We start from the raw sequence: 21,880 nt of genomic DNA, 5'->3' as shown, positions 1-21,880 counted from the left end.
GACCTGTCCTTTGCAGATGACATTAGTGACCTGGGCAGCGAGGTGGACACGGGCTCCCGACACGTGGGGGAGCCTCTGGTGAAACGGGAACGCAGTGACCCCGGCCACTCGCTGCAGGAGATCTGAAATGGGGATTCGGCTTTTCGCCAGCTGGACGAAGACATCCGGAGCCAGGTTTGACGGTCGCAAGCCTGAGTCTCCCCATATCTGCATTATTAGTGCCTCTTAGTTTCTCTTTATGTTTACTTGTGTTTGAGGATGGGCTCCGGGGTTGAGCCCGGGTGGGTGGTGGGATGGGGCTGGTTTGGCCGCCTGCTTTTCCTCCAGCATGACTGCTGGCCGGAGGGCGAAGGTCCAAAGTCTGCTACCGAGCGATGGAAGCCTCCGTTGTCAGCAGCGGATCGGATGTGCCTAGCTAGGAGAGGCTCTCCTCTCCAGCCTGAGCGAGGCGGGCAAACGAGGCTTTCTCTTTCAGGGAAGATGGTTTGGGTTTCTTCCCCACTTCTCAGACTTCACTGTGATACAAACTTGAACCAATCAGTGCCCAAGAAGAAGGAAAAATACCTGACCCTTCTCCTCCAGCCTTTCAAGACAAGCTGTCCTGGCTTTGACTTTGCCAAATCATTCGTTCGGGGAGCACAGGACAGTACATCTCTCTTGTACCCGCCTGGGGAGAGGGCTCCAGGCTGCACATCCATCTCGTCCCGGCGGAGCAATGCACATGCATGCTCTGGGACTGACACGTATGTGCTCTGGGACTGACACATACATGCTCTGGGACTATGGGACAAGCATTCCCACCTGCTCCCGTGTCTTCCCAGCTTGGCGTTCCATCGCTGATCCGCAAATGCTCCTGGGACACTGTCAGGCCAACTCAAGATACCAAAGGACTCTGAGGAAGTGGCAGCTGGTCGCAAAGTGTGTTCATTGCCCCCTACGCTCTGAAGCCCACGGGCAATCCCCATCCTCGCCAGGGTACCCGGGCAGAGGGGAACTCCTCCCACATCCTGGGTTTTGTAAAATTCTCGCTTGATGTCCTGCTAAAATGTTGAAGGTAGAGTGCAGCTGCCTGTGGGGCTGCGTCCGGAGCATGGGAGAGGGTGTGTGATTGCAGTGCCTTAGGGTGGGCCAGCGTGCCTGCTTCCCCCTCCCCGCTCTGGGCGAGCCGGCGCAGCTCAGACCCTGAAAAAAACAACCCATCCCATGTAGCAGCGAGGGGCTGTCATGGGCCCCGGGTTTGCTCAACACTACGGTGGCATTTTCCCTTGCTGTATCGCTTCGCCTTTTCCTGCGGCATCCTTACGGCGGTGGCTCCCCTGGGGCTGAGCTGGGAAAGCTTCTGCCCCAGCGGGGTTTTATTCTCCCTTTCCGTGTCCTGTGGGGTCTGGGCTGACGTGGACTGCAGGGCGGGGAGGGGGTGGAATCTGTCATCAAGCCAAACTGCAAAAACAAAGCCCCGGGGCAAATCTCTGTGTGAATAAAGGCTGTGTCATAAATAGCTTTTACTATTATTATTTCTAATGATACAGTATTTGATGTGAGCTTTTCCAGGGGTCTCGTGTACATTTGCATATCAGAGTATATTCTATCCAAATATATTATTTACTCATTCCGAATGGTACTAAGGTAGCTGTGACACTTTAAAAAGTATTGCTAATGGAAAGTAAAAAGAAAGTGTGTATAGTGGCACATCTTTCCCTCTTACTGTCCCGTACTGTTGTCTGTCAGGATGATGTTTGTCTGTAAATGTCTCATATCGAAGTAGCAGGAGACAAGTGAGAAAGCTGGATTTATGTGTAAATAACAACAATGAATACTCCCTGGGTCAGAGTCCGCACTTCAGATCCTGCTGATGAGATAAGATGGTCTAAAAAAACAACTGAGCAACCAAGTCTTAAACTCCCCTGCTCCCATTGAGTGTGATATTAACTTCAGCTGGTACATTGGCTCTTCTTTGCAGCCGCTACCGACCGAACCCAGCCACCTTCTGCTTACCACGGACGTGCAAACGAGATGCTCTGGAGCTCTGCAGCACTGTGCAAGGAGTCTGGATAACCACCTAAACCCGATATGCACAAAATTCCCAGCTAAACCTGAATAGCAATAAATATATATCAAATGCTCAGGCCTGTACAATAGTTGTTGTGGTCCCATTTCTTCTTTAATCACTGAAAGGAGATGTCAGGCAGATGCTGCAGCCTTGCAGCGTCAGGGGGAGATGCAGGATTTGCCTAGTGCAGTCTCATTAAAGCAATTTTGGCCAGGGATCTGGTGTCTGTGGGAAGGCACATTCACCACGCAACAGCAGCCAGTTGGTCGGGGTAATACTCCCATTACACCAGAGTTCACAGAGGGGAGAAGAGGCTGAAAGATCAGGCTGCTGCTAAGCACAGGGCCATAAGAAGCATTTTCTAATTACACTTCCAGACCAATTGTGGAGGATGGAAGCAGCGAGACAGGGATGTGGTGAGTGACAGATCATTCCTGCTCTGACCCCTCGGGAAGGGGAAGGTTTAGCCTCAGCCTCTCTCCCCCTGTGTCCTTGCTTCCTTCACTCTCCCTCTGGATTATGCCCCGTCTTGTGGGGATGGCTGGACCAGCCTGAGCCTCTCACTTGGGATACTGAGTCTCAGGGCTGGAACAAGGGGGTTATTTCCCCCTGGGGAGCCGCGCAGCTCCTCCTGACCCTGAGCATACCCAGCTGCAAGTGGAAAGCAAAGCACAGCTCAAAATGCTCACGTTAAAACACACGCTCCCGGCTTCAGTTTGCCTCTGGCTCCATCGCCTCTCCTAGATGGGCAAATCCCTGCAGAGATTTCGGCGCAGGGCCGGGCTGGCAGGCTGGGGAGCTGCCGGGCTCAGGCGATGGGAGCCCAGCGAAGGACGCCCCGCGGTGTCCTGACTGGCAGTGGATCTGCCTCCCACCACAAATTCAGGTGAAGTGTGTCCTCGTTGCCACCTGCCACCAAGTGCCACCACCCTTCAGGGATCCCGGCTGTTCCCAGTTCCCCTGCTGGGTGGCACTTGGCCACCTCTCCCATCCCAGGATTTTCTCTTGCACCCACCGTCTGACCGCCCCGCAGTCCCCAACCGGCAGAGAAAGCGGGGAGGTGGCAGGGGAGGTGGAGGTGGGGGGGTGACACCAACTGCACCAACCCCAGGGAAACCGGAGCGGTTTGGCATTGCTAGTCCCTGTGACTCGTCCCAGAAGGATGAGCTTTCAGCCGGACTCTGCGGCACAGCCCAGGGATTCATCGGCAGCGGCCCTGCGTGGCTGGGACAAGGTGGTCGGGCAGGGGAGACGGCAGTGCTGCAGCCAGGGACCGGCCTGCCCGTGTGGGAGATGCTGCCGGTCTGGTAACAGGTTGTTTCGAGAGCCCACGGTGGACGTGTGACGAGCCCTTGGCCAGTCCTTGTGGCCACAGGGCGCCGAGAAACATCAGCTAAACCCCGTGCCTGGTCAGACAGGCTGAGGATCAGCCGGGTCAGGCTCCCAGGATCGATCCCTCCAGACAGCACCTCTGGATCACGGCACCCTCCGCACCCCTTCCCGTGCCCTGGCATCGCCCCTCGCCCGGCAGAGCCGCCCCCGCTTGCCCTAGCCCCCCGCTGCTGCCAACGCGGGGCTCAAGCAACGGGGATGAGTTTCATCCCGGACCTCCTTCCCCATCTTGTATGTACTGAAGCTACGGGCTGGCCTGCCCCGCAGCGTCACCCCCTCCCGTGCCCGTCCCTGGGCTTCACCCCCTAATTGGGGCTCTTCTGCTGCCTCTCATTGGGGTGGGGGGTATTTCTGCAGGACGAAGGACCTTTGCCTGTCACTCTGGCAGCACCCCAAGCCCAAACAGTGCCCCGGACCGAACCCTCCCTCCACCTCCACGTGAGTGTTACTGTCCCTGTGCAAGACACGGAGAAACTGAGGCACGGACTGAGATGCCTCATGGCAGAAGTTCACCGGCCCACTGGGTACCCCGGGGTACTGGTACCAGTACTGCTGCCTCTGCTCCTCTGCTGCCCGCCTGGCCCGGCTGAGCAGCTGGGGCCATTTAACCTGCAGACAGGTTTCACCTGGAGCCTGCTGGGTCGTGGAGGGGGCAGGTCCATAACCACCCACTGGGGCTCATTTTGGGTGCCTGCTCTTATAAAGCAGCAGCCTACTCACCTTAAGGGCTTTTTTTCCCTTTCTTTTCTTTTCTTTTTTTTTTTTCTTTGCCTTTTAGGAGCCCTAGTTTGGAGGCTGGGGAGGGTTGGGACCTGCTGCCTGCAGGTCTCCAGGAGGTAGTGCCAGGATTTTCTACCCTTCCCAACACTGCCAAGCAGGTAAGGGCACAGCAATGAGTTGCCTCCACTCCCCCATTCCTGGACTGGGCTTGGGGGCTACAGCCCAGAGCTGGGCTCTGCCCTGGGGCTGGCTGCAGTCAGGAGGTGTCCCAGCGCTGTCCTTTTCTCTGTGTAATGTCCCAGATGAAGGACCATGTCATCACGTAGCTCTGGGGTGGCCTTGGGGCTCGGTTCCCAGCCCGGCTGCAGCACACCTCTGCCTGCGCAAAGAAATTCCTTCCCAGCGCTGCAACTCCTTTCGCCACAGAGCCGCTCGTTTGCCCTGCTCAGCCAGGAGGACTTCAAGAGCTTCAGTGGGTACGTGGCTGCTGGGATACGTGTGTGGGGGTGAGCCCTGGTCTTCCCTCATGTTTGTCCCCGAGGGAATACATCTTTTGGGATGGGTTTGGTTTCATGGTCTAGCACACCTGTGTCCCTGCTGCTTTGCCAGGAGCTTCTGCGCTGCGAGCGATGTTTTGGGGGCTGATCTCTTGGACTGCGACTACTCTGTCCCTGACCCGCAGCTGGTCAGGAGGATTGTGTCCCAGGTGGAATACTACCTCTCTGATGAGAATCTGGCCAAGGATGCTTTCCTCCTGAAACACGTCCAGAAGAACAAGATGGGTTTTGTCAGCATCAAACTGCTGACGTCCTTCAAGAAGGTAGGCAGCCCGTTGCGTTGGCCGGCCGGGGTGGAGAGTGGCCTTCACGTGGAGGGTGCCTGGGTGTCTGGGTGTGCTCTGGCTGTCTGCGGTGAGGTGGACGGGGAGGTCCAGGCTCTGCTCAGGCTGTCTGTGTCCCTGCAAAGCAAAGCGCTGGTGGTGCAGAGCTGGGCCCTGCTCTCTGCCTTCCATGGGCTGCAGCAGTTCTCCAACCAGGGAGGGTGGCTGGGGAAGCGGTGTACAGTTGGTTGCCTCAAAGCAAGCCCAGGGCTGGGTTCACCTCTTCTGCCCGTGGTTCCCCCAGGCTGCTTTGGCAGAGATCATCCCTTAACCAAAAAACTGCAGGGAAGCACTGGTGCTGTGATGTACAGGGAAGCTGTGGCTTGTTGCCGTGGTCCGGGGGCACAGGGGACCTTCTCCCACAAATCCTGAAGATGCTCATGTGAAAGGGGGATATCGCCTTGCCATGACCTCAGGTTGATGGGGTTGCAGCCTGCCTGGATGATGGGTTTAGGCTGGTCCCTGCCCCGGGGGAGACTCCCGGTGACGCGGTTTCACCCCTCTCTCCCGCAGGTGAAATACCTGACGCGTGACTGGCGGCTGACGCTCTACGCCCTGCAGTTCTCGGAGTTGCTGGAGGTGAACGAGGAGGGCACCAAAGTGAGGCGGCGGGTCCCCATCCCCGAGTCCCTGCTGAGCATCCCCCCCAGCAAACTGCTGCTGGCCTGGGAGCTGCTGCCCCCGGAGCAGGACGTGCTGCTGCCGCTCCAGAAGAATTTCCTGGAGACCATCACGAGGATGTTCAGCCCCTTCGGCGCCATCGCCTCCATCCGCATCCTGCGGCCGGGCCGCAAGCTGCCCTCGGATGTGCGGAAATACACGTCGCGCTTCCCGGAGCTGCTGAGCAAGTGCTGCGCGCTGGTGGAGTACGAGAGCCTGGAGAGCGCCCGCAGCGCCTTTGAGGACCTCGGCCGCCAGAGCCGCCTGGGCGGCGAGAACATCAGGGTGGTCCGGCTCTGCGGGAAGGGCTCTAAGAAGAAAGCCGGGGTCGAGAGGAAGGTGGCAGAGAAGCTGGTGGACCAGCCGGGTTGGAAAGCACAGGCGGTGGCCGCGACCTTCCCCTACGGCCTCGGGGACTCCCTGCTCTGCAGCTCCCCGGAGTCGAAAGGTGCCCAGGCGTTGCCACCCCTCCTCCTGCGCAGGGACCCCTCGGCACCCTCCTGGCCCGGCAGCGACTTCAAGCCCGGCGATTTCGGCAACGCCTTCACCGGATCGCTCCTCACCAGGAAAGTCTTCCCTCCGCTTGGGACAGGCTTGGGCACGGCCAACCGCTACGGCCTCTGCTCCAGCCCCGAGAGCACCCGTGGCTGCGGCTGGGGGAGCGGGGTGGGTGCCTGGGCACCCTGGCCCAGCAGCCCCTCTCCAGATGCCAATCGTCTTGCCGGCAATCCCCCGGCAGCGAAACGGGTGCCTGAGCCCCTCGGCCTGCGGGATGAGCTGCTTCGCCTGCCCCACGGCCCCGATGGCACCAAGGGCTTTTGCGGCAGCTTTGGGAGAGGAGAGCTCGTCCTCCGGCGCTGAGGCTCCTTTACGTTTGGGTTTGGGGCTTTTCCTTTTCTTTTCTTTCCTTTTTTCCTCCTCCTCTTGAGCAGAAGGACTCTCGGTGGCCCCCGAGAGCTGCGGGCGGTGGCGGTGCAGCGGCTCCAGGGGACAGTTTTGGGGCAAGGACAGTGCTTGGGGCGAGTCAGCGTGCGGGGCGAGACGCTGAGCAGCAGCGGCACCGGGAGCTGCGCCGTGCTGACGCCGACGGGACTGCCCCTGCCCGGGGTCCGGAGCGGCTCCCGCTGCCCCAGCGGCACCCCTGGGACTGCCTGAAGGAAGGGGCTCGGCCCCCCCCAACCCCTCGGTGCTGGGGGACCAACCCGACGGGGACCTCACCCTGCACCTTCTGCAAGGCAGACCCGGAAAGGTGAGGCTGCTTCTCGAAGGTGCCGTGGGCTGCCTTGCTCCCAGGTTGTGGAGCTGGGATGGGAAATGGGCAATAAAGAGAGATGAGCTTTCCAGGCACTTTCTGGCCGGTGCTGAGATTTTATATATTCATTTTTTTCCCCCCTTCTTGGTCTTGCGGCTGCCCGAGGTGCAGCCAGAGAAGGGGCGGAGGGCCCCTGCCTGGCCCGCAGCTCCCTCCCTCGCCATTCTTGGGGTGATTTGGGGTTATTTTGCTGTGTCGGTGAGGCAAAGCTGGGCTGCGGGGCTGAGCGCGGTGGGACGCGAGGAAGGGTGTGATTGTCTTGAGGCTTTGAAGGGCTTTGCAGCGAGCCCTGTCCCCGCTGGAGGGGACGCTGGTGGGGTTCAAGACGAAGGCCTTGCAGCCCTTGTTGTCGTGTGTGTCCGTGTCCCCCCCCGGCCCCCAAGGTCTGTCCTTGCCCCAGGGGCTGCGTGCTGCTTTCTGCGTGGGGCCGTGTCCGTGAGTGCTGCAGGGACCTGTCTGTCCTGGCTTCCCCACCAAAGGGCTGCTTCCCCTGGGGAAGGGGACAGGGCAGTCGTTCCCGTTCCCGTTCCCGTCCCCCCCCACCATCGCCTGCCCCGCTGGTGGTGACTCGGGCCTGGGGGTGGCTGGGTTCCCCTCGGGGCTCGCCGGCTCGGATCTGGGGCTCAGTGGGGCTTTTGCACCTCTTGGGTGCCGTTTCCCGGTGCCCCCCGCGCTCCCTCCCCGTCCCACACAGGCACGGAGCGGTTCTGGAGAAAGAGCTTTTAATCGAAAAGACAAAAGAAAAGGTCCCACCAAAGCTGCTCTAAACCCTCCCTACCCCCCACCCAGCCCCCCCCTGCCCCCTCCTCCCCCCCAAACAATACTCCCCCTCCCCTCCCACCCCCCACTCCCCCCATCTCCATCTCACCCCTGTCTGACCCCCCCCTCACACCCCCATGTTGTCTGCCAGAGCCCTGCGCTTGCTGGGTGGCATTGGCAAGGAGCTCTGCGCCTGCCTCTTCCTCCGCTCCTCTGCCACGGCAGACGGGGATGGTGGCAGGTCCATGCCCGCATCCTCCCGTGGCTCCTGGGGCTCCATCCCGATGCCGTGGAATATTTCCAGGCTCAGCGTGGTGTCGCTGAGCTCGGGGATGCAGGAGTCAAGGGTGAGCAGCTCCTCAGGCAGCAACGAGGGGCTGAAGTCCCAGTTGGGGGTGCCACCAGTGTCCCCAGGCACGGGGCTGCTGCTGGGACCGTCCTGGCTGGCCCCCACCATGTCCAGGGAGCACCCAAGGAGCCTGAGGGCCTCTTCAAAAAGCACCCCGTCAGGCACCGCAAGGGCACCTGCAACATCCCCAGGGGATTTGGTGTGAGGGGCAGCGGAAGGGCTGGGGGGGACGTCGCTGCCTGAGGGGATGTCGCAGCCTGGGGGTGCCCCTGCAGGGGTGGCCGTGCTGGAGGTGTTGATCACCGACTGCCCCTCGATGTCCTCGTAGCCGGAGATGGATGTCGGCAGCACTGGGCAGGCTGGGGCCACCCCTGTCCCCTCTCTGCTGGTGCCACTGGGGTGGCCAGGCACGGGGCTGCTGCTGGGACCACCCTGGCTGGCCCCCACCGTGTCCGGGGAGCAACCGAAGAGTCTGAGGGCCTCTTCAAGAAGCATCTCCTCGGACACGGCAAGGTCACCTGCAGTGTCCCCCAGGGCTTGGCTGTGGGGGGCAGCGGAGGGGCTGGGGGCAACGTCGCTGCCCGGTGGGATGTCACTGGCCGGGGGTGCCCCTGCAGGGGTGGCCGTGCCGGAGGTGTTGATCTTTGCCGACTGCCCCTGCATGTGCTGGTAGCCGGGGATGGATGTCGGCAGCACTGGGCAGGCTGGGGCCACCCCTGTCCTCTCTCCGCTGGTGCCACTGGGGTGGCCAGGCACAGGGCTGCTGCTGGGACCGCCCTGGCTGTCCCCCACCACGTCCAAGGAACAACCGAAGAGTCTGAGGGCCTCCTGCAGAAGCATCTCCTCAGACACTTCAAGGTCTTCTGCAGGGTCCCCCAGGTCTTGGTTGTGGGGGTCAACACAGGGGCTGGGGGGGACGTCGCTGCCCGGGGGTGCCCCCGCAGGGGTGGCCGTGCCGGAGGTGTTGATCTTCAGCAACTGCCCGTGGATGTGCTGGTAGGCAGGGATGGACGGACATCAGCAGCCCCGTAGGGGCTGGGGCCACCGCTCTTGCCTGATATTCGTAGGGGGCAAGGTATTGTGGCTGGCCCTGGGGGGTCCCCGGGGCTGCCCAGGCCAGGGGGGCCCCGCAGCCCCAGGGCCCCCACAGGGCAGCCCCTGGCAGAGAAGCGGCGCCTTGGCCGAGCGTGGCGCTGGCCGGTGGAGGCAGGTTGGTGGCTGTCCACTGGATGTGGTAGACCCGGGGGTCGAAGAGGCAGCCACACGGATCCCTCGGCAGACCTGCGTGGGTGGGAGGGAGCCGTGCTGGGCCGGGGGGGACTCTGCAGGGGCACCCGCCGAGCCATCCCCCATGGCCGCCATCCCCCAGCTGTGCGCCAGGCGCGTGGGGAGATGCTGTGCCGGTGGGACGGGGTTTCACGTCGGGGAGGAGACTCCCTTCCAGGAGGTGAAACGGGAGAGGTGGCCCCAGATAGTTGGGAAGTTCTCTGCAGATTGGCTTGAGTGGGCACGCCTCACCCAGGCGAGGGCAAGTGTGCTCCCGCAGGCTTGCTGAACGCCCACGCGAAAACTGCCGGGGGGACGGGTGTGCTGGGGATGCCAAAGGTGCCAGAGCAGATTGGGGTGCCATACCTGCTGGTGGTGCCTGGGGTGCCCCCCCCTGGCAGGGGTGCCCAGGCTGCAGGGAAGGGCTGCTCCTGCCCGGGCAGATGGCACAGGTTGGCTGAGCCTAAGAGAGAGAGAGAGGAGCCATGGCTGGCGGTGAGCTCCGCTCTTGCCCCCAAGAGCGTCCCTGGGCTGCGGGGCTTGGGGCCGGTCCCTACCTCCAGGGTAGAAGGTTTCGGGGAGCACAAAAGCCTGAAAACGCTGGGGCGCCGGGGGGCCCCAGGGCCCAGGCAGTGGGAGCTGCCACGGTGGCTGCGCCATGGTCCCTTCTGGCTGTTGGCTGCTAAGGACTCTTTGGCGTCTCCCCGGAAGGAATGTGGGGGCTCCCTGTGTTCCGCCCCACCCCCAAGAACCTCCCCAGCTCCTCCTGGGGAGGGAAAGGGTTAAGGGAGGCTGGGGTGCCCCCGGGGCCTACAGGCGGCTCTCGGGGGCTGTGGGTGCAAATCCTCTTGGCTTTCAACAGGATTTTTCCGCTGGGGGAAAAAGAACTAGTTGATTCGGCCGAGCCGAGAGGGGACCAAGCTGCAGCCGCAGCCGCAACCGCAGCCTCCTTGTGGCAGATGGCAAATGCATTTGTGGCTATTGGCCGTGCTTCTGTTCACTGCATTGGCTGGAGTGATGCAGAAATCGGAAAAAGGACTTTGAGGGTGCGAAGGAAGGTCCCGCAGTGTCACTCGGTGGCTTGCTTTCCCTCAGCCCTGGCTCAAGTAGTGCTGTCAGGGCTTTTAGTCGCCCGGTCGGAAAAGCAGCAGCTCTGGATCCCCCTCGGAGGGGGCCGCGCTTGCCCTGGGTGCGTGACACCCAGGAGGAGACAGTACCCGCCGCCGCGTGCTCCCAGAAAAGGCCTGGATTCTGCACAACGTCCGATGATGAGATGCTGGGGCTGTTTGTGCTCCACAGGGATGGGGTTAGTACATCCCCTCCTCGTACGTGGAGGATTTGGCACTCCCAAGGACACCCTTGGTAGGGTTAATGAAAGAGATTGCTCTCTGTTCGCAAGGCACCTCTGGCTGCCAGATTGTGCAAGGCCGTCTGCCGCCTAACTCGTGGCAGGGATCGATGCCGGGGGCGCGAAGGCAACTGCGCTTCTAAAAACATAAAACTTTTATTTCATTTCAGAGCGCAGCTGAGCAACCCCGCTCCTCAACACACACCATCCTAATGCCTCCTCTTGACTCGATGCCATGGGAAAGGGCCTCATCAGCCCTATCTGTAGGAATTTGCCTTGTGTTTAGGCAGGAAGGTGAAGCTGGTAGGTACGGGTCCCAGAAGCAGCTCACTGGAAGAAAGAATAGAACAAAACCAAGAACAAAACAACAAAAAAAAAGAGGTTTGTGTTCAGTACAACAGAGCCACTGGTACCCAGCTGTTGCATGGCCCTGTGGCTCTATAGTGATGGTGACTGCAGTCAGCTGTGTCAAATAAGCCTTCACCCTCCCGAAAATTTAGGGCTGCTGCACAAAACCACCTCTGGTGCTGAGCTTTAACCCTGAACCACAGTACTGGAGGGACGCAGCCTCCAGATAAAGGCAATGCCCTTCTTGCTGGGGAGTCACCAAGAGTCAATGCCAAAATGGGTTCCTAAGTTTGGTGACCTGAATACCAGCCTCGCCGCTGGCAATGACGTGCCTATAATCAACACGAGCATCTGAAAAGCTCCTCCCCACCTCTCGCTGTGCTGGTGCAGAGCCAAAACCCTGTTAGTGCCAAAAAGTATTAAGGTCAGATCCTAAAATGATGTAAGCCAGTTCTATTGCAATCAGATTTATCCTAGCTTAAGACTTCAACTATTTCACACTTTGGAACACACGTTGTATTTTCAGTGCAGAGTAATTTTCTTTATAGTCAAGGCAGCTTAACTTATTTCCTGGATGCTGGTTCAATACAGCATCGCTAAAACTTTCCATAAGACATGTCAGAGAGAGTATCCCAGCAGGGCATAGAATTGCATAGCAAGAGCCTGAATCTACAGCACAAAAGCAGAAATAGAGTGTGCTCAGAGAACCCTGCTTCTGGTTAGCATCTCCTTAAAATGAGCTTTAATGAATAAACCTAAATTGCTTTAAAATTTTGAGTTCTTATGGCTATAAATGTCTATTACATGGCACTGTAAAGACCGCAGGTTACAAAGCTTTGTGCAGCCTAATGGAGGCAAGTTCCACTTGAAAAACGGCATTTAAAAATTCTGATCAAAACTTGATGTACTTTTAACGTGGTTTTAGGCAGCTGTTCACAGTACTAACAAAATGGTTGAGGATTAGCAAAACCAGAGAAGGCTGTAGCCATGCTCTATTTTTGCTAATCTCTGTTTCCATGAGATGGGAAATAGCAGCTGGCTGCTCCAGCTCTCGTTTTATCTGTCTTTGAGCTTGCAAAGTCATTTCAAGCCAGTGCCTCAGGACTCCTAGGTGTGCGGAAAAACAGTTTCCTGGACTTTGTTGCATGAACTCAGAAATCAGATCATGAAAAATGGGGAAAATGCTCAGCTCTCCTAACTTGGGGATGGGGACGGCCTTCCTGCTTGGCATCTGTATGGGCCTGGCAGGGTGGGACTGTCGGGGCAGAGCACGGAGGGGTCCGATGCTGAAAGCCTCAGACGTCCCATCGTTGCACTCTCCTCTGTTGGTTCCTACAACTGTCCTGGGATGAACAGCGTGTCATGAGAGAGGCCAGCTATTCTAGATTTGCAGTGGGTACTGGATGACCTGCTGAAGCAGATACAGGGATTGAGAGAGCTTTTTATGGCAACTCCAAACTCAGTTAAAACCTCAAAGTAAAGAACTGGTTAACCCTCGCTGCTTTCTTACAACCTCTTAAACTGAGGGGAAAGAGTCACCACCACCTCTTTGGAGGATACATGCAGGCACAGTGGTTTTGTGGGGCTCTGCAACATCCCTTCCTAGCAATTTAAATGAAATTCAATGCTTTATTACCTTATTTTAATCCAATCGTCCACGTTTTGGCTCGCCATCAGCGTCTCCAGATAGTCTCTCCCCATGTAGTAAGGCGGCCGCTCGTTAATTTTCTGAGGTAGATGTTCTAATAAGCCAACTGGAATATACCTGCAATGAAATGTAATGGCACTGTGTGCTGTTGTTCAACTGGTACAGGCTCAGTGCGTTAAAGATCCTCTCAGCTGGGGAGAATTACCTGCACAGGAATGAGAGCCATTCCAGCAGGAACTTCCTGGTCTTCTCCACTCCCTGAGTATCTGACCCCCAGTGCTCAAGGCCATAGTTGGTGAAGTCTTTGAGGATATCAAATCTCTCGCTGGAGGAGATATCCCAGTGTCTCTGCTCCTTGATTTCAGTGAAAAGCCACGGTTTGATGAGTGCCCCTCTGTAGCCAAAAAAACTGTGCATTGTTATTCCCATGACTGATGCTTCCGAAGATGCCAACTAATCTAAGAGACTTATGTGGAGTCCTTCCAGCACTTACTTGCCAGCTAATGCTGCTTTCATTTTTTTTTTTTTTCAATTTCAACAGGAAGCTGCTGTAAGTTCCCAGATGCAAACTGATTTTACCAATTTTTAAAGAGTAGTTTCACCAAGAGGAAAATTCTCATGTTTTGGGTTTGTTTAGGTATTTTTTAATTCATTTTTTACTCTTGCACCGAGAGAGCTCAGAAACAAAGAGGAAACACAGGCACTTGCCTTGCAATCATAATTCCCGAAACGCCCATCTGCATGGCTCGATTAGCATCTTCGTAAGACAAAATATCACCATTTCCTGTCCAGAAGGAAGGGAGAAGCCAGAGGTCAAAGTGATACATGAGGGCAAGTCAAAATGAGATAATCCAGGCATGGGATAAAATTCAAAATGGACACAGGGTCCGAGAGCCAGATTGTCCAAAGAGGCTCTGGGGCTCATGTTTAGAGACTCCCAGGGATGCTTTTGATTAATGTTCCCCTTACAAGGAAAAGGAGAGCCTTCTCCTCTCTTATTCTCCACTCCCAACTCCTACCCTGAAGGTTTAGCTGGGACTGTCTGTCACGGTGCCCGAGAGAAAGCACCTGCTAAAAACGAAGTGTTTTGTGTCCTGCCTGTCCTTTCCCCTCTTACTCCGCTCTGTGCTCGTCACGCCTGGCCCCAAGCGCACAGGCAGATCTGGGCTGTGCAAGAGCTTCTGGTAACACTCCATCGTATCATCAGCAGCATACTCCAACCTTTCCCCCCAGCTAAATGTCCTTGGGAGCCTGGTTTTTTTCTTTTTAAAAAATATTTCAAATCAAACATGTGGCACTTTCAGTCCACGTGACAAAACAACAGAAACACCTACCAAAAAGAGGCATGGGGCTTGCTATTTTAGCACATTCTGCTATGTAGTCCCAGTCAGCACCCCTCGTGTACCGCTGTTCCCTGGAGCGGCCATGAAGCTGGGGAAGAAAGTCACAGTGAGACCTCACCAAATGCCCTGGAGGAGGCAGGGCAGAACGTGAGCGCTGGAGAAAGGTGCTTCAGCAAAGGCAATGATACCGGGCTGGGGTAAAGGATCCCTCTGGATCTACAGCGCAGCCAGTTGCTAACAGACCGGGCTGTGGAAGTAGTTAGCAGAGCTGAGAAAGGGCTGGATGCTTTCTGAGTAATGTTTTGGCTATTTGCAAGCCGGAGCAAGAAGTGACCGTTCACAATGAAAGGGAATATTCACTGTGGGCAGGAACTACTCATCCTCACGCAAATGAGATGGTCCTATCCCTTCCCCCGCCCTGCTGTAATGAGGTTTATTTGGCTGAAACTTCTGTTCCAGAGCACTGCAGGAACCATCTCCCTTCGTAATGGCTACAAGGCTCAGGAGCACCTAGAAAAATGCTCTCTGCTCTGAAAAATTCTCTGAATTTTTCTGTTGTTACCAGAAAACACTAAAAGGTAGTACGCAGCTGGTCAAAGGCATTTGAAAGAGCTACTCAGCTGTGGGGAAGGGTAAGGTCACCCCCATATCGTGCTCTAGGCTGACATGCAAGCAGAGTTCCCCAGACACCAGCCAAGAATCTCACGCCACAGCAAGTATCCCTGTACCGTGACCATGGATGCTCCCCACTCCCGGATCTTGGGGATTATTTTATGAGCCACATTAATCTTTTCTTGCACCCCCGTCCGTATCTTCACAGTCAGTGGGACATCCAGCACCTGCAGAAATGGGAGAGTGAGGCCAGGCTGAGGCAGAGTCGGCTCCATCAGCTCATCTCTGGCTGCCAGCAGGTGCTCTGACTCACCGAGTTCATCCCTCGGACGATCTGTTCAAACTTGTTGGATCGAGTCATCAGAGCACAGCCTCCTCCCTGGTGGACAAAAAATGGCACAGTCAAGACTTTCTGCTTCCCTGAATAGTGAAGAGCCTCCTTGGAGCTGCTCAACAGCAGCCTTCTACTCAGGGAATGCAGGTAAGGCTTGGAGCATCTCAAGACTTGGAGAAAGGGGACTCTTCAACAAAAAAAACCCCACAGTCCTTTTCCCTCCCAACTTCTGCTTGCTGCCAGGCAGAAACAGCTAACCATTCCCTGCTCTTTGAACAGCTCATTTGCCTTCTGCCTAAAGTCTAGTGCCCATAAATGAACTGGGAGCTCTGGATCAGACTGGCAGGAGCAGATCACATAGCAGGGGATGAGGCAAAAGACAAGCATCTATTGAAGAAAGCAAAACATGCTGCAGAACATCTTCTTACCTTCTTGTAGACCAGGTCAATGGGACACCCGACATTGATGTCGACAAAGTCCACTTCAATTGTCTGGTTCAGGAGCTCAGCACATTTGGTCATTGTGTCTGGAAACGCTCCCTCCAGCTACCAAAGGGGGACAGTTTGCATGAGTTCAAAAGCAGCTTTTCTCTTCAGAAGTGAGTTATTGTTTGCCTGGTTATCAAGATGATAGCACTCACCTGCACCCCAAAAATATCTTCAGTATGATGCCGTTTGAGGAGAGCCCACTCAGAGGACTGGCCCTGAAGCAGGTTTGTGCACACAGCCATCTCTCCGCAGGTGACGTCTGCCCCGAAGCGTTTGCATATCCTTCGGAAAGGGAGGTTACCACACTGAAAGAGACAGCAGAGAGATGGTTTGTCAGGAGATCGCGCTCTGTTCCAAATGTGGCAATGGCAAATTTTGACAAAAGGACAGAATTATCTACCTACCGTGGTCAGTGGAGCCAAGTAGAGCTTGCCTTGGATTTCCAGCTGGAAAACAAGGATGGAGGAGCACGTTAGCTGAGCTGAACCAGCAGTGGTTAAACAGGAAGATACTCCAGTTAGCAATTTTATCACTTGCTTTGGGAAAAACTCAGTGGGAAACCCAGGAAGTGACCAGTTTTGTTCGAGAACCTCAACTATTCCCTGAGAATGTATCGCTTGGATAAAAGAACCAGAAACTTGAACCGCTCAATTTGTTTTCACTGCTCAGCTTGGAGAAAACTCAAAGCAGTTACAGATATAGAAGGTAGATAGATTGGCTAATGGATGTAAGGATGGAGGTGATGAGGAAGGACGGAAGTGACGAGGAGGAGAGGAAGGAGGCAATGTTCTCACCCCAGGAGAGCACTGTGCAGTACACACAAACCAACCAGCCCCAGCCTTGGCTTTCTTTGCAGATCATTCCCACCCTCCCTAAGAGCTCAGCCCCTACCCTCCTTCACGTGCAAGGGACTGCAGCTTTTCTTGGTTCTCACCCCTCTAAGGACACCACCACAGCCCCAAGAGCTCACCTTCCTGCATCCTTCCCCTCATGACAGTAACACGGTCCCCAGGCAGCTCTGTTCTCTGCCTGCCTCTCACCCAGCTCAGAGGTCTCTTCTGTCTTCCCAAGCACAATCTTAATCACTTGACAGGTACACAAGAGACGGCAGCCCTCGACCAAACTCTCACCTTCTTCTTCTCACATGACCGCAGCTTTATAACGTCTTCATCTGTCACCGGGCCCACTGTTTTGACGGAGGAAGCCTCCTCACTACCTGTGAGGCCGGGACTCTGCAAGGCGTCTGTTTTGGGATCTTCTCCCTGCTCAGGTAGGACAGGACATTCGGGGCTGTCTCCCAGACCCTCCTGGGGTGTTGTGCAGTTGGACACCTCTTGCTCCTCTTTAGAGCGCCCTGTGGCTTTGCCTCCCTTCCCACCATCACCGTGGGTCTGGGCCAGAGCACGGAGGTACTCGTCAGCCTTCTTGAAGCTAAACTTCCTCTTGCGCAGCTGGTGCTGGAGGTCCTTGGAAAGGTTGTTCCTCACCAGCGACTTCCCTTCCCACTGCTTGGCCAGGTCCGTGTTGATGATGTTCTGGTAGCCGTCCCCGAGGTGGGCCTGGGCAAAGCGGCAGGTGACGCCGTAAATGCACTTGCCGAAGGTTTCAAAGAGCACGCAGCTGCGGCCCAGGTCAGCTGGCTTTGCGGCCATGTACTCGCCGATATCGTGAAGGAAGCGGCACCGCGGGCCGAAGTAGCACTTCTCTGCACACCCCTTAAAACAATAAAGACAAGGTTAAAACCTCTGGCCTCCGTTTGCTGGCCTGGGCATGCCTGTACCTTCCAGCACAAGCAAGGTAAGCCTGGGTCTGCCCCGGCCCAGAGAGGGGCCAGAACTGCTCTGAGCACCCATCGCTCCCTGGTTGACATCAGGCACCCCATGAAACGCTCCCAGGAAGCTGACTGCTGGAACGTGCCACAGAAGGGCAGCGACGTACCCACTTGAGGGGACATTTTAGCACTACCGCTTCAGGGAAGCTGACACTTTACTTGTCCCGCTCAGCTCATCCCACTTCACCCTCTCCCAGCCAGCCAACGGAGGCAGTTTTGCCAGCACAGCCCCCGGCTATGCCCACCCTGCTGGGAATTTGCCCTGGTGCAGCTCCATCTTCAATGTGCTTTCCCAGACTTAAAAATAAATGCAGCCCTTGAGCAGGAAGGGCCCACCAGGTCCCAGATTTCCCGTTCCAGAACAGCTCAGAGCAGGGCCCCCACACCCTACCTGTGATACCGAGGGGCACAGCCTGCTCTGCTCGTAGTGGTTGGGTTTCATACACGGCCTGTTCTTGTTCTGCCCCCGGGCCCGCTTCCGCTCCGCAGGCTCCTTCCCTGCTCCAGCATCCTCTTGGCTTTCCCCATCCTGACCGAGGTCCTCCAACCTCACCCGTTTGGCGGGGGGCTCACTCTGGCAGCTGCCGACCTCCTCCTTCTTCTCCTTGACCTCCTCCTCCTCTTCCTCACCCCTGCTGCCTGCCTGGCCGCCGGGCTGGCCCCCAGCCCGCAGGTAGGCATGGAACTGCTCCTTGGAGGTGAGAAACCTGCGGAAACACAGCACCCGTGTGAACACAGCCCGGGGGGACGGGGGAGAGGGGGGTCTGCCTGCCTGGAAGTGGGGGGGCTGCCGGGGCTGGGCATGTACCGGGGGGTACGGAGGGTCCGGGGACACACCGGAGGGGGTTATGGAGGGTCCGGACACGCACCGAGGGGAGGTTATGGAGGGTCCGGGCATGCACTGGGGGGGTTATGGAGGGTCCGGACACGCACCGGGCGGGGTGCCGGGGCCGGGCACGTAGCTGGGGGGATGGCAGGCCCCGGCACAGAGCGGGGAGGGAGTACGGAGGGGCCGGGCACGTACCGAGGGGGGCGTTATGGAGGGACTGGGCACGAAGCGGTGGGGCTGGCGTGGCCGGGCACGTCCCGGGGGTTATGGAGGGGCGGGTCGGCCTTGGGCCCGCACTCACCGGGCGCGGACCGGCGCCACCCCTGCGGCCGCGGCCGCCATGCTGCCGCACGCGGCGATGACGCGAGGGGCGGGGACCACGTGACGCGGGCGCGAGTCGGGCGGGGCGGGTATAAAAGGGCCGGCTGAGGGCCGGCTGCCTCACAGCGGCGGGCGGGGTGGGCTGAGGGGGGGGTGGTCGCTGCTCGGGCTGTGCGAGGGGTCGTAGCGCTACCGAGGGCCGTGTCTGTCCGGCTGTGGGAGGCCCTGAGCCCTCTAGGCTTGCTCGGGGTGGGGGAGACCCTGAGGAAGGGGCTGGCCGTGGGGGCAGGCAGTCCCACTGCCCTGGGGAGTCCTTGAGGTCAGGGTTGGTTGGGGGGCTGCCCGCAGGCCCCCCCGTGTCAGGGTTGCTTGAGTGGGAAGAGGAGGCCGGCGTGTGGCCCTTGCACCCAGGAGAGGTGTCATTCCTTGTTGTGGTTCTTCAGGACTTCTCTCTGTTTTGGGGCACCTCCTGGGAGTTATCCTGTGGGGGATCCGGGATTAACAGGGATTAACACCGGCTGCTGTCCCAGGCCGTGCTCTTGAGCAGGAGCAGGCCTAGTCATGGCTTGAGGGAGAGGAGAAAAACACCGATGGGCTTTTCTCTTGTGGCTTCTGGGGCGTTCCCTGATTTTGGGGAGAGGGTCTGGCTCGTCTGCTTCTTCATAGCTGTCAGCTGGAGAAGATGGAGAGATTGTCATCTTTCTGCAGAGATGCAGGGTGCTTGGTGTGGGTTTTTGTATGTTTGGGGTTTTTTTAAGCAGTAAATGCAAGGCTGGGTTGCTAGGTGCTCAGCCTGAACTGGGGGGATGAGCCATCTCCTGTTACACAGAGCTGTAAATCTGCCTTAGAGCTATCCCATGGGCAGAATTTTGTTGCTGCTGCTCCGGCAACAGGATTTTCCATGTTACCCTTTGGAAACATTTTCAAGCTTAACCCAGCTGAGGTGTGGGAGGGCTTCGTCTTCCCACTGATGGCCCATGGGAAGAACTGGTCTGTGCTCCTTGCAGGGGGCTGTGTGCCATCGTGCCTTCCTCCTGCTGTGGCCAGGCTGAAGGATGGATGGTGAGGCCATGAGACAAAGCCACCTTGTCTCTGGGGACTGGGGTTGTCCTCTGACATGGGCTGTAGCCAACACAAAACTGACTCCGGATCTGAGGTGCTGCCACACATTCCTGATGGTTGCATTAATGAGGCTGTCGTGCTAATGCAGTGAGCGAGGGCTGATGCTCGTGAGACTGGCTGGAGCGTAAAGTCTGCCTTTGCGTTTGGTCCGTGGGTGGAAGTTCAGGCTGAAAAACAAACTGACGTGTCAAATGTGGGGTGGTTGGTGTGAGGTGGCACACACTGACCTCTGCTCCCTCCTCTGTAGCTGCCATGTCTTCCCAATGTGTTTAGGACACTCATTACAGCCTCTCCTGCTCCATAGTCCCTGCATGCCAGAAACAGCCAAGAGCTGTGATCCTCTGAGCCCGTGCCTGGTGTGCGTGGGCCTCGAGCAGGAAAGATCTTGTAGCAAGGGGCTTGAGGTCTCGTGGGGTGATGTGTTCAGAGCTCTCCTGGATGAGGTTTCTTTTCCAGTTTAGGCTCACATCCCTTCCTTTGCAGGTACACTCTGTCATCTGCACAACCTTGTTTGACTCACGCTTGGCCTGGGCTACCAAGAGGGTGAAAAATAGCTGGGAAGTCCAAATGAAGAAAGATCCATGCTCCATCGTCTTTCCTGTCCCCTGCACTGAATCTGAGGGCCTTGCCAGGCCCTTTTAGCTGAATAAAAAAATTACCTCTTTCTTTCCATGAGCCCAGGAAAGCAGGCTGGAGTGTAGTTTCAACCCTGCATTGTAGCGCAGGTACCAACAAGAGGAGGCAGAAGGTAGCTTGTGTTTTTTGCCTTTAGGGACTGCTACAAGCTGGTGAAGAGCAGCTGTGCTTGTGATGCCGGGGAATTACCATAGTGTTGAGTTTGTTTATGGGCACCTAAGAGTTGTGTGTGCACGTGGGACAGAGGTAAGATTGCACGTGGGGCTTTAATTTCGGTGTTTTCCTGTTTTCTGTTGCCTTAGCGCAGTCTTCTCGAGATGCTCCATCAGAAATGTCTTTTGGGAGGAGCTGGGAGCCTGGCAGGGTGCTTTTGCCATTGCCAAGGGTGGGCAGGTTGCATGATCAGGCCAGGCTGCTGTGAGAAGAGCTTTTTGGCTGATTGGGTGTTAATTAGTTTGGGAGTGAAATATGAGGAATGCAAAATACTATTTTAAGCTTCAGCTTGGCTGAGGGAAGGAAGGAAGGAAATGAGGCCCTGGGGATTAATGAAATGATTTCACTGATGTTTTTGTGGGGCAATAAGCCTGAAGTCAGAGTGCTTTTGACTTGCCGTACTCAGCTGAGGTCACAGACTTTCGCATCTAATCCCTTCTCAGGGCACTGGCTTGGCAGTTTTATGAGGCTGAGCCTCAGGCAAACTTCCCAACAGACCCTGGCAAAGGGTCTGAGAGTGGAGCATGAAGCCCCTGGGATTGCCAGCTCTGCTGCAGCCCCTTGGGCACCGAATCAGAGCCAGCTGCAGTCTGTGTGTCGTGCATCAGCACAGCTGCTCTTGCCTGATGTGACAGGGGCTTAGTTGCATGCAGCTGAGCAGCTTGGTGTTCACCCATGGTTGCTAAAGGATATATACAAAGGAAGTCAGGGGAGTCTCTGATGGTTATGGAGAGGTGCTGCTCTTGTTGGCTGCTTTAGCTTTTTCACCCCTTGCTGTAATCAGGTCATACTTAGGTTGGAAGCGGGGCCAGGGGAGCGAGGAGCTGTGAAGCCTGCATTGCGGCTGCCTGAGCTGGACAGCTTTTGTGGGCGAGTATAGCGCCTGGATCACCAGAGCTGTCACTTCAACATCCTTCAGCAGCACTAAAGCAGCTTTGAAGAAAACCAATACCCAAGAACTCGCTGGGAAAGGCCAAGTCAGGAAAAAAGGAAAGGTTGATTACAGGAAAGTGTGATATATATATACAGGGAGAACTAAGTCACAAAAAGTTCAGCTACTTCAATGTCCAAGTTAAACAAGACACATGTATTAATGAAACTACCCCTTCCATGGGCTCCTACACAAAAGTCGGATGTGTCAAGCCCCTGGTTCTGGCTACTACACCCAGGTGTTAGCTGAAAAATGAGGTTCTGTAGCAGCCCCAAGAGGTCACCTCCACAGCTGCAGCAGGGTGAGAGTGGGGATAGAAATTTGGGCTGGTCACATATGTTTGGATGCCTTTCATAGCAATGCAGTACTGTTCTGACAACCTTAGCTGGTTAATTGTGTAAATGGGCAAATGCCACAGAAGGCAGGTGTGAGATTTGCTGCTGATGTATGGGCAGGTTAGCTAGAGCTGGAAGTGAACCATCGGGTCC

General features: G+C 56.8%; 4 protein-coding genes across 14 annotated transcripts in view; 2 read left to right on the top strand and 2 right to left on the bottom strand.

Annotated features, from left to right (window-relative positions):
• Positions 1–2,136, top strand: part of RFX2 (regulatory factor X2) — a 62,457-nt gene extending 60,321 nt beyond the window's left edge. For 8 of the 10 annotated variants that reach the window (XM_052801072.1, XM_052801071.1, XM_052801074.1 and 5 more), the window contains one exon: positions 17–2,136. In XM_052801072.1, the coding sequence (XP_052657032.1) occupies positions 17–126 (110 nt within the window). In that variant the 3' untranslated portion in view covers positions 127–2,136. The remainder of the gene's footprint in view (positions 1–16) is intronic. The other 2 variants (XM_052801069.1, XM_052801068.1) reach the window with 2 other exon arrangements.
• A 2,322-nt stretch (positions 2,137–4,458) lies between these two features.
• Positions 4,459–7,049, top strand: LOC128148022 (la-related protein 6-like). The gene is made up of 3 exons (XM_052801401.1): positions 4,459–4,638; positions 4,772–4,982; positions 5,556–7,049. The coding sequence occupies exons 1-3, from the start codon at positions 4,475–4,477 to the stop codon at positions 6,561–6,563; spliced, it is 1,383 nt and encodes a 460-aa protein (XP_052657361.1). The 5' UTR covers positions 4,459–4,474; the 3' UTR covers positions 6,564–7,049.
• A 22-nt stretch (positions 7,050–7,071) lies between these two features.
• Positions 7,072–9,475, bottom strand: LOC128148190 (nascent polypeptide-associated complex subunit alpha, muscle-specific form-like). The gene is given in 3 exon segments (XM_052801722.1): positions 7,072–7,721; positions 7,894–9,115; positions 9,404–9,475. Coding segments are annotated over 3 exon segments (1,944 nt in total).
• Positions 9,476–10,873: 1,398 nt separating this feature from the next.
• Positions 10,874–18,539, bottom strand: DUS3L (dihydrouridine synthase 3 like). 2 transcript variants are annotated; one of them, XM_052801991.1, is made up of 13 exons: positions 18,471–18,539; positions 17,732–18,047; positions 16,640–17,224; positions 15,914–15,955; positions 15,662–15,814; positions 15,450–15,566; positions 15,001–15,066; positions 14,804–14,914; positions 14,067–14,163; positions 13,441–13,516; positions 12,938–13,126; positions 12,721–12,849; positions 10,874–11,066 (listed from the first exon to the last, which is right to left on the bottom strand). In XM_052801991.1, the coding sequence occupies exons 1-13, from the start codon at positions 18,509–18,511 to the stop codon at positions 10,994–10,996; spliced, it is 1,995 nt and encodes a 664-aa protein (XP_052657951.1). In that variant the 5' UTR covers positions 18,512–18,539; the 3' UTR covers positions 10,874–10,993. The 2 variants fall into 2 exon arrangements, with proteins under 2 accessions (XP_052657951.1, XP_052657952.1); XM_052801992.1 differs by lacking the exon at positions 18,471–18,539 and adding an exon at positions 18,365–18,428.
• Between the last annotated feature and the right edge of the window lie 3,341 nt (positions 18,540–21,880).

This window comes from Harpia harpyja, chromosome 11, assembly GCF_026419915.1.
Source record: "Harpia harpyja isolate bHarHar1 chromosome 11, bHarHar1 primary haplotype, whole genome shotgun sequence".
Classification (NCBI taxonomy): Eukaryota; Metazoa; Chordata; class Aves; order Accipitriformes; family Accipitridae; genus Harpia; species Harpia harpyja.
Note: the sequence above shows the minus strand (reverse complement) of the source record. Positions and strands in the feature narration are given on the sequence as shown.